This window comes from Lactuca saligna, chromosome 6 (genome assembly GCF_052625555.1).
Source record: "Lactuca saligna cultivar CGN05327 chromosome 6, ASM5262555v1, whole genome shotgun sequence".
NCBI classification, from domain to species: Eukaryota; Viridiplantae; Streptophyta; class Magnoliopsida; order Asterales; family Asteraceae; genus Lactuca; species Lactuca saligna.
The window spans coordinates 174,175,127-174,192,617 of record NC_136422.1 but is presented as its reverse complement, the minus strand read 5'-3'; the positions used below and the strand labels follow the sequence as shown (position 1 = coordinate 174,192,617).

General features: G+C 29.1%; 1 protein-coding gene across 2 annotated transcripts; it reads right to left on the bottom strand.

Annotated features, from left to right (window-relative positions):
• Positions 1 to 3,635: 3,635 nt before the first annotated feature.
• Positions 3,636 to 9,291, bottom strand: ATSPS4F (Sucrose-phosphate synthase family protein). 2 transcript variants are annotated; one of them, XM_078960125.1, is made up of 12 exons: positions 9,142 to 9,291; positions 8,811 to 9,045; positions 8,430 to 8,519; positions 7,531 to 7,745; positions 7,175 to 7,438; positions 6,590 to 7,070; positions 5,764 to 6,033; positions 5,498 to 5,674; positions 5,274 to 5,390; positions 4,365 to 5,204; positions 4,137 to 4,264; positions 3,636 to 4,042 (listed from the first exon to the last, which is right to left on the bottom strand). In XM_078960125.1, the coding sequence occupies exons 2-12, from the start codon at positions 9,021 to 9,023 to the stop codon at positions 3,769 to 3,771; spliced, it is 3,069 nt and encodes a 1,022-aa protein (XP_078816251.1). In that variant the 5' UTR covers positions 9,024 to 9,045; positions 9,142 to 9,291; the 3' UTR covers positions 3,636 to 3,768. The 2 variants fall into 2 exon arrangements, with proteins under 2 accessions (XP_078816251.1, XP_078816250.1); XM_078960124.1 differs by lacking the exon at positions 9,142 to 9,291 and having other exon boundaries at positions 8,811 to 9,126.
• Positions 9,292 to 17,491: the final 8,200 nt, after the last annotated feature.

Sequence of the window (17,491 nt, the reverse complement as noted above, 5' to 3'; positions counted from 1 at the left end):
TTAATATGTATTAATTTTAACATTAAGAATAAAATATTTCTTTTTGTTTTGATCTATACAGTTTTAAGCGTTTCATTTTCGGTTTGTTGTTGTTGAAGGGCAACAGAGAAGATAAATGCTAAATAAAGTTTGACAAAGAAGATGAAGCAACGATCGAATATTTGGAGGTGTTAATGACACATAAGGTGCTGATGAAGAAATCATAAAAAATTATGTTTTTGTACCAACTTTAACAAGTTTGGAATGCATCTTATATGATTGAAAACTCTAAATATGTAGTTTCAAACTAAAAAAACAAGTCGTTTGGAAGTCTATAGATGAAATTATGATGTTTTAGTGTGTCCAATATATCTGAAATGTTATTTTATAAGAAATTATAAAATTTATATATCTATACTTTTTGATATTAGTATGTCTTTTATTACAATAGATAATTAAATAAAATATCTTTGTTTAATATTTTTGTATGTTAATATCATTCGTAACGTTGATAACATTGACATAAATCTTCTCTAATAAATGAATGTTTTTTTTGCCACTTGTCACACTCTCATTCATTTTGTTACATGTCATTTTGTGGTTATTTTGAATTAATTTTTATTCCATATGTAATTTTGTGGTTTTCCTATTTTATTAAATTCCATTTGGTATTTAAATTTAATAATAAATATATATCAATTTTATTAATGGACTTTCCTTATAATTTTAAAATTTTAAAATAAAATCTCATTAATTTGCTTTGATTATTTTATCTAAATGATTTGTTTAAATTTAAAAGAGAAAAAAATCACTTTAATTTTAATAATTCAATATTTTTTTCATTTTTCTTATAAATTCAAATTTCTAAAATGTTTATACATATTTAATTGTTTTAAATACACCCATGTAATACATGGGGTTTACACAGAGTGATGTAATATATCACAAACTCATAATGACCCGATAAGAATCATGATAACTTGTAAAAAACACAACAATGATTTAAATTTTTATTAACCTAATACAACATTTGATATCTTTTAGGGTTTTGGCGTTGATGAATGTGACAATTTTCTTTTACATTCATATCATTTAACTTTCAATTTAATTTTGATTTTAACTTTTTTGTTTATATTTTTTCCAATGATAACATTTAATTTCCAATGAGCTAAAGGTCAAATATGTTCATGATATCAGGTTCTAAAAAACTTGTCATAGCTTCGTCATGGAGCGTGATGACTCCACGACTTGTACTTGCCAAATTTTAACAAAATGTCGTCTTAATTTGTATATGTATATAAAAATGAATAATAATAGAATATATATATATATATATATATATATATATATATATATATATATATATATATATATATATATATTAATTGTATACAAAATTGTCGCATTAAGTCATGCCTTACAAACGACATGGCTCGTCACGACTCATATATATATATATATATATATATATATATATATATATATATATATATATATATATATATATATATATATATATTAATTCTATACAAAATTGTCGCATTAAGTCATGCCTTACAAATGATATGGCTCGTCACGACTCATATATATATATATATATATATATATATATATATATATATATATATATATATATATATATATATATATATATATTAATTCTATTCAAAATTGTCACATTAAGTCATGCCTTACAAATGATATGGATCGTCACGACTCATATATATATATATATATATATATATATATATATATATATATATATATGTATATTAATTCTATACAAAATTATCGCATTAAGTCATGCCTTACAAACGATATGGCTCGTCACGACTCATAAAAGATTAAGACTTGACATTGCCACCAAGTTATATCTAACATTATTTAGATACTTGATCATAATATAATTTATAAATCTATTTTTAAAATCAATATCGTCGATCCCGCATTAACGAGAGCCTATTACCAGTATAATAATAACACAAATAAGAAAAGGAAAACATGACAAAAAGAGAAGTGATTCGTACACAACAGTTTTTTACGTACACAACAATTTGCAAATTAAAACCACAAGGATTGTGTATGGAAAGAAATCTGTAAAAGTATTGAAATTGTTTTTTTTTAATAAACCACATGAACAATTTATATAATTTTGCCAACTTTAAATGGAAACATTATTCATTGTTAGAATGGATAAACTTTTAGCAATACATTTTTTGTAAAAATATATAGTTTAACATATTACTTTAATATAATATAAAGGGTTTAGATCATTTTTGGTAACTTAATTTTTGATTTTTGATTTTGTGCTAATTTGGTCACTTAATTATTTTTAAATTTTAATAGGTCGTCAAACTTTTGACTTTGTGCTCATTTAATCACTTAACTTTTGTTTGGTCACTTAACTTTTAGATTTGTGTTTATTTAGTCATCTAACTTTTAAAAATATGCTTATTTAGTCACTAAACTTTTAAAAGAATTTAAAAGTTTAGTGACTAAATGAGCACAATTTTAAAAGTTCGGTGACTAAATGTGACCAAAATAACAGTTAAGTGACTAAATGAGCACAAAGCTAAAAGTTTGATGACATTTTAAAACCTAAAAAGAATTAAATGATCAAATGAACATAAAACTAATAGTTTAATGATAAAAAATGACCTAAAATCTAAAATAAATTTAAAAACAATAAGTTAATTGAAAAGAACAATTAATGTTCATTAAACACGTATCATATATGAATCATCGTGTTAAATTAGTCGGCAAACTTAGAGGATGTTTGACATTGCTTTTAAAACAATTTTTAGACTTTTGACTTCTAAAAAAAATAAAAAAAAATTCAAAAGTTATTTGAAAAATATAAAAGATCCTTTGAAACAACTTCTGGGAAAAAATAAAATCTTCATCTTTTAAAAGTCATAGAAACTTAACTTTTTGTAACTTTTGAAACAAATAGAAAGTAAATTATATTAATGCCCTTAAACCTACTAAACATTAAACACTCCTCCACTCAACAACATTAAATGTCATTTGTCATTCAAAAACTAATCCAAACACAATTTAAAAAAATCCTTTTACAAAAATGATTTTTGAAGCTAAAAAGTAATCACAAACGCCCTCTTAGTATTTCAAAGTTGGTAGTTTGTAAACTAAAATATCCTTATCCACTGATAACTGATTTGTCGATGATTGCGAAATGTTTAATTTTTTTTAATGATAATACTAATAATATCACTATAATTTATTTATTATTATTTTTATTCTTAATTATTGAATGACAATACTAACAAGTATATAATCATTAATCACGAAAAATAGTTTTGTTTTACTATATCATTTTTCAAAGTAAAAAACATGCAAATAACAAAATAGAAAGAAACTTTAAAAAAACCATTATATATTTTTTATTTTATTTTATTTTATATACGAAAATATTCCTTTGGAAATAAATGGTTTTTTTATTTTGTTAAAGAAATACAATATTTTTGTGAATTTTCGCTTCATTCTTCTTAACTCACCCACCATCTTTCGTCTCCTACTCTGCTGACCTAAATTGAACATGTCCTGTCAATTAGTCAAAGTCGGGAAGCCAAAACGACTCTATAACAAGTATGATTTAGATATTGTTTTATCCAAGTACTCTACTATGATAATCGACATGTTTGAATATAGTTATGTATATTATTTATTTATTTTATGTAAATTACAATTTAAATGCTACTTATTGTATCTATGGTGTATATCCATGCCCTTACTATATATGGAATGTAGAAAAATATAGTTACAAAGAAGTCAATTGATCCCAAGATTCCCCAAAACTGCACTTATATCGTCGACTTTATACCCCTTTGAAATTGAAATGTTAGAGGTTTCTGGAGGGACCATATCTTCCTTCTTGAAACTCTCTTCACTACGAAGAAACTTCTCACTTCCATATTCCACCGAATCTTGTAGAATAATGGTTTTGTGAAGGCCAACAAGGAGGTCTTCATAGTCTGTATCACCTTTTTCTCCCACAAATACAAACATTTTGGTGAGATCCATCCCCCACCTAATTGATAGATACCTACATACATTCGTTAAAACAAAAGCTGGTAACTACAAGCCTATATGCAACAAAGAAGTCGATTAATACATATTCAAGAAATTATGTTGTATACCTTAATGCTTGAGCTCTTGATGCGAATAATGGTATCACATTTAATTTTTTTGCAGCATGTGTGAAGACAGTGTTGCAACGAAAACCTCTCATCCGTAGCCTCTGACGTAGATCATCCACTTTGCGTGTCTGAATACATATATTTATCATTGTAAGTATTACTATTAATTTATATTAAGTACAAAAATAACTTAGTTTTGTTAGTTTAACACAAATATAAATATATTACCTTGGCTCCTTGTTTGATTATGTATGTGTAACACCTTGAGCTTGAGCTGGATGTCTTTATTTGTTCCACCATGTTGTCATCCTCCTCATTTTCTTGCCTAGCAATCCTCACTATTGTTGATCTCACATTCTCTTCTGGCCATCTATATTCAGTGTGATTATCATAGTCTTCATCAACTGCAAGATCTCTCCATGGGTAATATAGTTCACTTCCACTACTACAAACCAATGCATCAAAACTCTCTATATTCACTTCACAGCTTTTCAATACTTCTTTTATCTCTTGTAAACTTAACCCTGTTAACAATATAAAACCAATCTCCCCAGGTTTTCCAATTGCAATTTCCATCATATTTTTAATTATCATTGACATGGTCTCTGTGGGGTCCCCTTTGGCGTCATAAGAATCAACAGCTATTATGTATAATGCCTGCCTTCTTCCTGGACTGTAACTAGGGTTTGGTTTTTTATTAGCAGACATTTTGGTTAAGGTCTCTATTAGTTCTTTTTGTCTGGTTGCTGGATCTAGGTCTCCACTGGATTTAATTTCACCATCTATAGAGAATCTCAAAGAAAGATCTTCAACACCCTGTAATGATTCACTCATTGGTTCTTCTTTGGTAGGTATGATCTTCTGACGGGTGGTGGGGTGTCGGTTTCTGCAATGTTCAAGGTGGGAGAGGTAATTTCGGCAGTGTTCCGGCCATGAAAACCGGTGGATGTTCTTTAGGCCATGCTTTCGGCACTCAACCCATAGGTTTTTGTCTGCAACAAGCTTCAAAAGAGCATCTTCAATGGCTTTTTGGTCATGTGGGTCCACTAGAAGACCGTTATTTAGTGCCTGATTCAATCACAAGTTTTTGTTAGAGATGACTTTTTGGTAATTATTTGAAGTTATTCAAAGGTGTACCTTGAGTATATCTACGGGACCACCATTTTTTGTAGCAACAACTGGCAAACCATAAGCTGACGCCTCTATGATTGTCAGGCCGAATGGTTCCACTAGAGCTGGATTGATGAAAACACCCTTCAAGAAAGAAGTATGTCAAATAAAGTTAGGACTTAATTCTTTATGGATAAATTAATAAAAAAACACCTTTATATAACAATTGATTTTTACTGATTGTTTGTTACCTTTGTTTTTGCAGCTAGACGATATATCTCAGGTACCTCAACTTGCTTATGATGCTTTGGATATGCCACCTGTCCATACAAATCATACCTGTCAATTAGCTTTAGGACTGTGGTAAGAACAACCCCACTACTGCTCGACATATCTTCTACATCGTCTCTATTTCCAAGTATAAGTGTCTGCAATTAACAATTTTTCAAACATATTTTAGCTTTTATTTTTGCACATCGCCATCTAATTATATGTAAGAGATTGATATAAGTCGTACCAAGTTTGCTAGTTCTCGAAGTGGCTTACATTCTCCAAACGCTTTAAGCAAAGTGGTGACATTTTTCTTGGGATCTGGTCTAGACAATGCTAGAATCATGGGTTTGTGTGGATTTGTGAAAAATCTCATGATCTCAGACCATATCGGAGGTACTGCCCTTTTATTCTGAGCTTTGTCACGCCCAATTATTGACTGAAGATCCCCATTACCTTCTAGTGAATTTACATCTTCGGCCTTCACAAAACTGAAGTCCATGCCTGGTGGTATTACCTATATTGTCAATGATGAAAAAATGTTAGTCTATATCAACATTTAGTAAGTATTTATGAATCAAGGACAAATAAAAGCTTTATAGGACTATTTTCGATGATGAAGATAAGAGTGCATTCACATCTTTTCTTATATGAGAGATCGAGAGCGAGTCTTTTTCCCTCTTTGTTCCATCTTTTTGGATGGGACAAAAAATGCAAATCTTTTCCTACCGACATCAATCCAAATCCTAGTTCAATACACGCCAAACGAAGTACAAGACCATCTATATTGTCTTGCATATAAAACGGGGCCTCAAGGCCCCGTTTGTTATGTAGAACAAGACATAACAAGTTGTAAGGTTTGTAACGTATGTTGTACTTGGACTTGGACCGGTGTCAATGTGACAAAAAATTTCATTTTTTGTTTCGACCAAAAAGGCGGAACAATGTGGGACAAAAACTCGCTCTTGATTTCTTATATGTGCAAAAACGTAAATGTTTCGCTCCTCATCGAAAATAGCCCTATAAGTTATAATCTGAGTAGAGTGAAAATCATGAAAAGATTGTGATGTTACCACGGCCCTAGGCATGTATCGTCCAAGACAACTGACTCCTCTTCTTCTCCTAACCCTAAGTTTCCTCTCAAGCTTAACATCAAAACCGTCATATAAACCCCATTGCTCTTCAATTTCTTGCCTTGTACTAGTGACAACCATTTCAGCAGCATCCAATGCCAACTCTTCACCTTCAATCCTCCTCATTATCTTGTAAGTTGAGTTGATATCCTCTTTAGAAAGCCTCCCTTGTTTCAACAACTGCTCAAACTTGTTTCTTCCAAGTGAGTGTCCTGTGAGCACCATTGGCACATTTAGGGAGCCTGATAAGCGTGCTGCAACTTCACCTGCATCTGCATAGTGGCCATGAATCACATAGGGCCACACTGGTTTCCCGTTATCAAACTGTTCTCCTAAAGATCTTGCCATGTTTACAACATGACTTAGAGCTCCATCAACAAATTCCGGGATGTAAGGCCATAACGACTCTTTGAATATGTACCTGAGAGAAGTTTGAAAGTTAGGGATCAATGCAAGAAATAACAAAACACTTTCATTTATTTACTATGGATATACAAACAAATGTAACATGTGAAGAGAAATTACTTGTCACGGGGTCCGCAAGGGATACGAACAATGTAGGCCCCACAGTTTCCGGAACCTTCTGGTGGACACGAGAGCATCTCAATAGGTTCTCCATAACCATAATCAACATCTGTACATGCTATTTGTCGAGTTAATAAATCAACCCTGATAACTCCTTCCATGTCAGCTAATGCTCGTGCAAGTTCCACAACATATTTCACTTGACCACCTGTATCAGAATCCCGTCCCAACTCCATGTTTTCACCCCGCACCAACCCATGAATGCTATAACAATTAACAAGTATTTCATATCATCATAATTCATAAATTAATCATCTTTTATTGGAAAGAGAAAAGTTGATTATAATAATTAATACCTGATGAGAACGATGTAAAGTTGCCGGGATTGATTAACAACATCTGACCATATCTGCATCTCAGAGTTTATTCTTGAAATCTTGTTGACTGGCATGATTTCGCCCTTTTCTTTTTCGCCATCCGAGAGCTCTAAAAGATCTTCTGCAGCATCATTGCGGCCTTTCTCTCGTTCAATACGACGCTTTGTTAGCTTTTGTGTATCTTCTAACGCTATCTGTCGGTTTTAGAAATATTTTAGAAAATGGAAGAAAAAGAGAAATTGGGACAAATTTGAAAAACGACTTTCTCTATCTGTCGGTTTTAGAAATATTTTAGAAAATGGAAGAAAAAGAGAAATTAGGACAAATTTGAAAAACGACTTTTTCTATTAAGTTAAAAAAGAAGCTTCCATATATAGGTTTGTGAAGTGTCCTCAAATTCTATTAAGAGCATCCACATTATGTTGTTTAATTGAATGGTTGAATGAGAAAGAATCTCCGATGACATTCAATAGATCAAACTCAACCATAATAACATTCAATGAATTTAAAGTTTAATATCCATTAAATTGTTTGATGGGAAAAACACTTTTTGTTAAATATATTTAATTGAACTTTACAGTGAATAATACAAAAATTAACGGTTAAAAGTTATATACAAAGTAAAATATTGGTATGAAAATTTACTAGATATTATAAAATTCAATTCATTACAGATGCTAACTGTTAAGTCAATATGAAAACAACACGTAAAAGTTGAGTTTGTCTCCGAAAGATTATGGGCTTTTAAATATCATATAGACGTCTAAACGCCCTTTAACAAGGAAAAAAACGAACTTTTTGATGAAAATCAATTTTATTCTTAATTTTTTTTTTATTACAAATATAACGATTGTCTTTTGAAGGTTAGGGGGAGGAACCTGCTTCTTTTTACGGGTAAGATGCCAAATTCGCCAGCACATATTTTCGAGCCTATTGCTTTTTTGACGAGTGTTCCTAGTTGCAATTACCTGCATATATCTCCAATTTTCATTTCAATAGTTAGTAAATATCTATGCATAATTATTCATTGTACAAATAAAATATTTATTGCATGCATCTCACTTTGAAAAACAGGATACAATAGTTATGTGTTCGCCTCATATACACATAAACCACACGAATTTTTTTTATACAACAAACACTAAAATTCATGTCATAAAACATGAACGACTATCTAAATAATATAATTTATATGACCATTTGGAAGGTATATACATATATAAGAATTAAAAGAGATGTAGGGAATTGAAAGATTAGACCTTGATCCAGGTTCTATGGAGGTCAGATTCATCAACACTATTAACAACTTCTTCAACAAAGTAATTAGTGGGATTGAAGTGTTTATCACGCTTCACGTTGTCTTGAAGCTTTTCTATCTTCATCTTCGTATCAACACCTTTTTGGCTCTGTATATTTGCTCCCACATCCAATATCGCCTCCAAATACCCGTTGATCCATTCATTCCTCGCCATCTGGCAAAACCGCCTCCACTCCCTGGTGGCAGCGGTGGTGGTGGTGGTGGTGGTTAGGAGCAAAGAAGAAATTAAGTTGTCTTTGGTTTAAAACAGAGTTGGGAGAAACCTTTGATACCTTATAAAGGCCTTTTGAACATACAAGACATAATAAGTTTATGCCTTATTCCAGTAAAGTACAACTGATTCATAATTGTAGAATACGATGCTTTTCAGTTTTCACACTTGTGGAGCGAGTTTGAGTTTTTACATGTATTAAAACATAACGATTGTACATGAATTATATATATACATATATATATATATATATATATATACATATATATATATATATATATATATATATATATATATATATATATATATATATATATATATATATATATATATATATATATATATATATATATATATATATATATATATATATATATATATGGTTGTGAATGATTTTTATGGGTTTATTATGTGTTTGGTCATGGTATTTTCGTGATATAGTTTTGTGGGATGTGGACGTGAAATAAATAGGTTATGGACAAAAGGAGAGGCTGGTTTATATGCCCATAACTTCATATTATCTGCCACCACCTATTGAATTAGTGGACTATATAGTATATATATACTTTCTTTTCTAAAAATAATATATGGTATATAACTTTTATTTTAAATCATTTTCAAATAGATATAATATTTTAAGTTTCAATATCAATACTACAAATTTATTTAGGATTTAAGAAACTAGAATAAATCGGAATATACTCTTTCACTCATTAATGTAAACAAACTATATATATTAAGTAAACATTTTTTCATTTGTATTACCTATGCATACCGGAGTCTTACTTACAAGAGACGTAACACTTAGATCACTTGTTAAATTCTATTTGACACATCATTAAATGGATGGAGTTATGGAATAACAACTTACTTTTTCATTTGTTTAATCTTAGTTATCCAACTTTTTGGTGAATACTAGGTTTCATTGTACATAGAAAAACGTCATAGATAAAATTGACGTGATATCTAGTAAAGTTTAAGTATAATTTATTTATGTCTAGGTTATATATCAATTTAATTATATATATATATATATATATATATATATATATATATATATATATATATATATATATATATATATATATATATATATATATTAATATCAATTCCTAAATTGCATGTCCTACAACAACTCCCATGTTAAACTTCATTGGATAAAAGGCATATGCATATTAAAGCATAAATATGTTTGACAAAGCTATTTTTTTGGGGTGGAGCCTAGCGGTAAGGAGTGATCGTCTCAAATAAAAGATCATGAGTTCATGCTTTTGTCATTACTTTTAATAATATGTGTTTTTTTTTGTCGTTTATTTTATTTTATTTATTTTTTTATTTTTTTGTATAAAATTATCGGTTAAGAAGTAAAAGGATTAAAGGAATAATAAAACTATTGGGGAATCGGGACGACATCTTTATTTTTATATTCTACTTTGATAATGGATTTTTTTTGCCACATGTCACACTCTTATTTAATTTGCCAACTGTTATTTTGTGTTTATTTGAATTAATTTCTTTTCCACATGTTATTTTATGAGTTTTTTTTTTTTAATAAATTCCACATAATACTTTAATGTAATAATTACAATAAGTGTGGTAATAAATGAATATCAATTTCATTAATTAACTTATATTTTTTTAAAAAAAATATCAAAGTTAAAGCTCATTAGTTTATTTTGTTTATTTACTTAAATTTAAAATATAAAAAACAATTTTAATAATTTATTATATATATATATATATATATATATATATATATATATATATATATATATATAGGGTTATGTTCATTTGAGACCACCTATATTTTGTGAGACCGTGAGACGCATTTTTTTATTATTTTTTATTTTATTTTTATTTTTTTTTATATATTTTTTTAGTTAATTCATGTTTCGAAAATAATATTTAAAAAAAGAATTTTTTGATTTTTCCATTTATTTTGCATTTTAAAATTATTTTTAGAATATGTACAGTGTAATATTCTATTTAGAATATTTCACGTATTTTTCAAAAAAAATAGAATTTATTTTATTTTATTTTTATTTTTTTTAGTTAATTCAAGTTCCGAAAATAATATTTAAAAAAAGAATATTTAGATTTTTCCATTTATTTTGCATTTTAAAATTATTTTTTAGAATATGTTGGTGTAATATTCTATTTAGAATATTTCACGTATTTTTCAAAAAAAAAAAACGGAATTTTTTTTTATTATTTTTATTTTTTTTATATTTTTTTTAGTTAATTCAAGTTCCGAAAATAATATTTAAAAAAAGAATTTTTGGATTTTTCCATTTATTTTGCATTTTAAAATTGCTTTTAGATTTGGTCTTACGGTCTCACAAAATTAGAATGGTCTCAAATGAACCTAAACATATATATATATATATATATATATATATATATATATATATATATATATATATATATATATATATATATATATAACCAATATAATAATTTTTTTAATTAATCCATTTAATACATAAATCTTACCTATACTTTATAATACATCTATGTATAGCCATTAATAATGGTCGAAATACTTAGGCAAGTGTTCTCACTAAATATCTTTTTCTTATACGAAATAATGATCGATTAAAAACGGAAGGATATAAATAAAGTAAGCATATGGAAGTGGCGCAATCTGGTATATTTGGCAGATATGCCATACAAGCACAAGCGCTCCAATAATCCAAGCCACCATGTGCTATTTGATCCCCTTCCATTTCCTTCCTAATTAAACGTTTCTTTCAACCTTTATTTTCAGCATTTTGTATTTTTCAGGGTTTTAGGCTAGTGTTAAATGGAAGAACTACAAATCTAGTTTCTTTTTATTTTTAAAATTTTTGTATCTTACTTTTATTTTAATACTACAACGAATGTTCTAAATGGTGTGATGTATGGTTTGACGGTAATATCAAACTTCAAGCTATGATGAACCTTGGCGAGTCATGATGTTTTTCAAGTCGTGACAGTTTTATATGTATTAAAAAAGATAAATTATATAATTATAGAATTATGTCAAATATACAAGTTTTTAGAATTGTTATATTAACACTTAATGTGAAAAAGTAAAAAAAAAGTGACTGTTTTAGGCCAGATCAAGAAAAAAAAACGCATCTTGAAAAAAATTCGTACCGTAATGTGCTAAGACACATCTTGACACGTTATTTGAACATCACATCTAACAAATCCGTCTTAGATATTTTCGTAATGGCTACACTACGCCTCGTACTATGACACACATTTTAGAACCATATGCAATATTATATTTAGAACATATCAATTAATTATAGAAATTTTTTATGAATACAAAGTAATTTTTCCTATCAAAATCGTATGGATTTTCAAAATATAAGATTCTAATGAAAAAAAAATAATAAAGTACGTGTAACTTTCCATATGTTGTTATTAGATAAAGAAATTTTCAATAAAGCTTCAATATTTTGTTCAGTTTACGGTTTAATCTCAATTTTTTTTACCAGAAAAATACCGATTATTTTATATTTTTGCTAAAATTAACAAATCAGTTATTATTATTTTTTTTCAATAGAAAATGATAGATTACCGTATAAATTTAGATAATCGAGACTTTTCTGTTAAAAAAATAAATGTTGGGATTAAACTGTAAACTGACCAAAAACTTTGAAACTTTATTTATATATCTTTAAATTTTATCTTTTTAAGTTACAAATATTCATCTATTTATGACCAGTCTAATGGATCATTCGTTTTTTCAGTGTTTCACATATAATTCACAACTATGTGTCTATGTTCTATCAAATTTAATTTATGTCCTTAGGTTTTCACCAAACTTAACAAAAGTGTGTCTCTCATGCATACATATCTATGCGTTTTCATGATATACTTATATTTTCTTCTTACTTACAATATATAATACCACCTTTTACTTTCAAACTATAGTCGACAATAAAAGGACAAATATATATTATCTATTTTTATTGATTTTTTTTGGAGACAACAAACAAATTAAGCTGAAGCTTCACCACAATATTTCAACGATGACCCCAAGTTTGAGCTTATTTACAGAGTAAACTCAGTCTCCGGGAAAACTTCCCCACACAGGGCATATTTGCAAGAAGCTTTTCAATAGGTGCTGATGATCGAACACTTGACCTCAAAATCACATGAGTATCCAATGTATCAATCGAGCTAAGCTAGGCATCACTTACATCTATTTTGATTGATAGGTTGAGTATTTATATACAAGGTATACATACATTAACAAAAGTAATACATACATATACACAGAGTTTTAAAAGTAATTGTGCTCGAGTACTAGATCAATGCATCATGTATGTATACCTTTTAGTATGGAGATGAACAAAACCAACAAGTGGGTGCTTGAGTTTAAGTGGGTGCTTGAGTTTAAGTGTTTAATTGCGTACATCATCTTTTTTATTCTACATGCATTATGATTTACCCTTTAATAATTATGGAATTTGGGAATCATATAGATTTCACATATAGTAGACAGTCAATTACAAAAGAAAACAACTAATTAAGGTATATATACATGACTTAAGAAGGAAGCCTATCAAAAAAGGACCGAGAGTCTCTAAAAAACGAATAACTATTGACATGAAAGAGATGGGAAAGAAGTCCCATACATACTTGGGGAGACTCCCTTTAATTGATGGTAACGTTGAGTACTTGAGTATGCAAACTACATGAAACTTAACATTAATGTATAGGGAAAATGATTTATATGGGTAATTATGTTTCAAAATCGTTAAAAAAAACCATTCAAGTTTGGTGTGTCCAAAAAAACACCATTCAGGTAAAACATTTGTACAACAAACACCAACGAACTATATTATTTGTTCAAATTTGGTCCTATGGTAACCGGCAACTACCGGTAAAAATAAGTAAATGAAAAAAAAAACAAGAGGAAATGACTCAAAAAGGTAACTATGTTTCAAAATCGTTCAAAAAACACCATCCAAGTTTGGTATGTTCAAAAAACACCATCCAAGTAAACTTTTGTACAAAAAACACCAACAAATCATATGTTTTGTTCAAATATTATTCAGTGGTAACTGGCTCTTACATATTAAATGATGACTTTGCTTAACTATTATGACATGGCATAATAATTATTGACAACACAATAAATGATATATTCCTCATTTCAAACTCGATTTAGGGTTTTTTTCATTAACGAATGACTTCTTTTTCTCCTATGGTTGCTCTTTTTCTTCTAAAGTGATGATCTTGAACTCAAGTCCAAAACCCTAATTCTTGACTTAAGGCAAAAAGGGCTCCTTTACCCCTGCCTTAATGGGCCTCCCTCCCCATAAGGCTCAAATCCATAAAAATCCCCAAAAGGCATCAAAGCCCAACTATAAGGCCTTTAAGGCCCAATATGGCCCAAGAACCCCCAACATGGCCTTAAGCCCAAAAAATGACTTTCTACAATCAGGTGGACCTAAGGCCCAACTTAAACAAGTCCATGCATACACCCAACATATGTTGAAGCCTCTGCGATCCGGATTTCAAGCCAGTATGCCTGACGTACTCCTAGCGTACGCCTAACATACTCAGCTAGGGTTAAGAACCACCAATCTTCCGAAGGCCATAACTTCTTCATTCCAAGTCTGATTTTGTCATTCTTTAGACCCTCGGTATGGTTGTCTGATACCTAAATTAGCTCCCGTGGATATAAATAATGATGAAATCGGACTTAGAATGAAGAATTTATGGCCTTTGGAAGATTAACGGTTCTTGACCCTAGCCGAGTATACTAGGAGTACACCGGGCGTACTGGCTTGACATCCAAATCGTAGAGGCTTCAACATATGTTGGGCGTATGCATGGACTTGTTTAAGTTAGGACTCATGCCCACCTAATTGTAGCAAGTCATTTTTGGGCTTAAGGCCATGTTGGGGGTTCTTGGGCCATATTGGGCCTTATAGTTGGGCTTGGATGCCTTTTGGGGCTTTTTATGGATTTGGGCCTTAGGGGGAGGGAGGCTCATTAAGGCAGGGGTAAAGGAGCCCTTTTTTGCCTTAAGTCAAGAATTAGGGTTTTGGACTTGAGTTCGAGATCATCACTTTAGAAGAAGAAGAGCAATCATAGGAGAAGAAGAAGTCATTCGTTCACGAAGAAACCCTAAATCGAGTTTTAAAGGAGGAATATATCATTTATTGTTTTGTCAATAATTACTATGCCATGTCATAATAGTCAAGTCAAGTCATCATTTAACATGTAAGAGTCAGTTACCGGTGGGTAATATTTGAACAAAATATATAGTTTGTTAGTGTTTTTTGTACAAAAAGTTTACCTGGATGGTGTTTTTTGAACATACCAAACTTGGATGGTGTTTTTTGAACGATTTTGAAACACAATTATCTCTTTGAGTCATTTCCTCTTGTTTTTTTTTTTCATTTACTTATTTTTACCGGTAATTGCCGGTTACCATATGACCAAATTTGAACAAAGAATATATTTCGTTGGTGTTTTTTATACAAATGATTTACTTGGATGATGTTTTTTGAACACACCAAACTTGAATGGTATTTTTTAAACAATTTTGAAACATAGTTACTCATATAAGTCATTTTCCCTAATGTATACTTTATGTCCAAGAGATTGTAATAATGAATTTAACCTTTTAATTTACTTTTAATGAATAGGTTTGACACGTTTCATGTAATTTATTTTTCAAATTTTTTTAGATCATTATGTTTAATAAGCCAAATATATGAATAAAAGATAATACGATATAACATCTCCTCTCCCTATATTAATAAAAGAGTTTTTTTTTTTTTTTTTTTTATTTTTTATTTTTATGTTTCACCTTATTAGGTTTTTTAATTAATGTTATACCATTTGTCAATCTATTAATTCTTCATTTCAAATTTCAAAATTTCAATTTCTTACTCTAATTACATTAAATTAATAAGTTAGAATAATATAAAGTTAATAAAGATTATAGAGAAATCTCCGGAAAAGTCCTAATATTTTACCATAATTTACGAAAAAATCTAAAACTAAAATTTATTTACGAAAAAGTCCCAATTATCGGTAAAAACGATGATTTGACCAATTTTTTCCGATTTATCGGTTTCATTAAAATCCAATTATTTTACCATAATTTACAAATAAATCCTAAATTATGGTAAAATAATGAGACTTTAATGAAACTGGGCAAGTATTAAAACCGATAAACCGAAAAAAAAGTCAAATCGCTATTTTTACCGGTAATTTGGATTTTTTTAATAAACAAATTTTAGTTTGTGATTTTTTCGTAAATTATGGTGAAACATTAGGATTTATCCGGAAATTTCCTAAGATTATAAGGTGATAAAATTTTACATATTTATTTGAACAAACGATTGTAATTTTATATAACTAAAAATATCTCTTAATTAATAATTTATTTAACTTAATTAATTAATAATTTTAAATTTTTACTATGAAAGTTTAGTTAATTTTGTAACTGTGGTTTTCACAGTTTATAAACTAATTACTTAATAAAAATAAATAAAAAAGAAAGAGACTTTTAAATAATAGAACAAAAGAAATCAAGTGGTTTGAACCTTTAAGGGATATTACTCATATTAGTGTGTCGACATGAAAGTTGCACAACTTGCATCAACTAGCCCATAGTTAACGCATGAAACTAGAGGTGTCAAAAACTTACACGATACGAAACCCAATACGAAATAAACGAGTTTGAATAAGATATTTCAACCCATTTAATTAAACAGCTTGACACAACACGAAAAATAAACGTGTAAGGTTAGGATTGAGAATTTCTACCCGAATATGATTCGAAAATGACATGTTGATATGTAAGTTTTATGAATATCTTAAATAAACTAGAAAGACAAAAACCAAAACAATACGTAAAAGAAAACTTTTGAGTTGACTTGTTTTGTAACGTTGAATACACTTAATCACCTTAATCATGACTTTTATTTCAGTTTTTTTGTTATCGTCCAAATTACACAATCCTCTCAACCATTCCCCCCTCTTCATGATCCTTCATTCTCCTTCCAACTCATATTCATTCAACTTTACTCTCTAAATTTACTATTACATTTCATTTTTGCTTCCCAACTATTACATTTTCTTTCCATCTATCCAAATCATACTCTTTCAATATGTTTAATGTTTCAACTTCACATGCCACGACATATTTTAAGGTATACCCCTAACTTGAAACCATACACGAACTCGATACGATAATAAATGGGTTGATATGACATGATATGTTAATTAAACTGGTCGGGTTAGGGTCAAACTCTCTCAACCCGTTTACTGTTTTGACACTATACGAACCCAACACGACACGACACGTTTGCCAGGTCTACATGAAACCAAGTGGTATTTACAAACTTGCCATGCTTGGATCCGGAAAGAATTCTATAGATATTAGAATATTA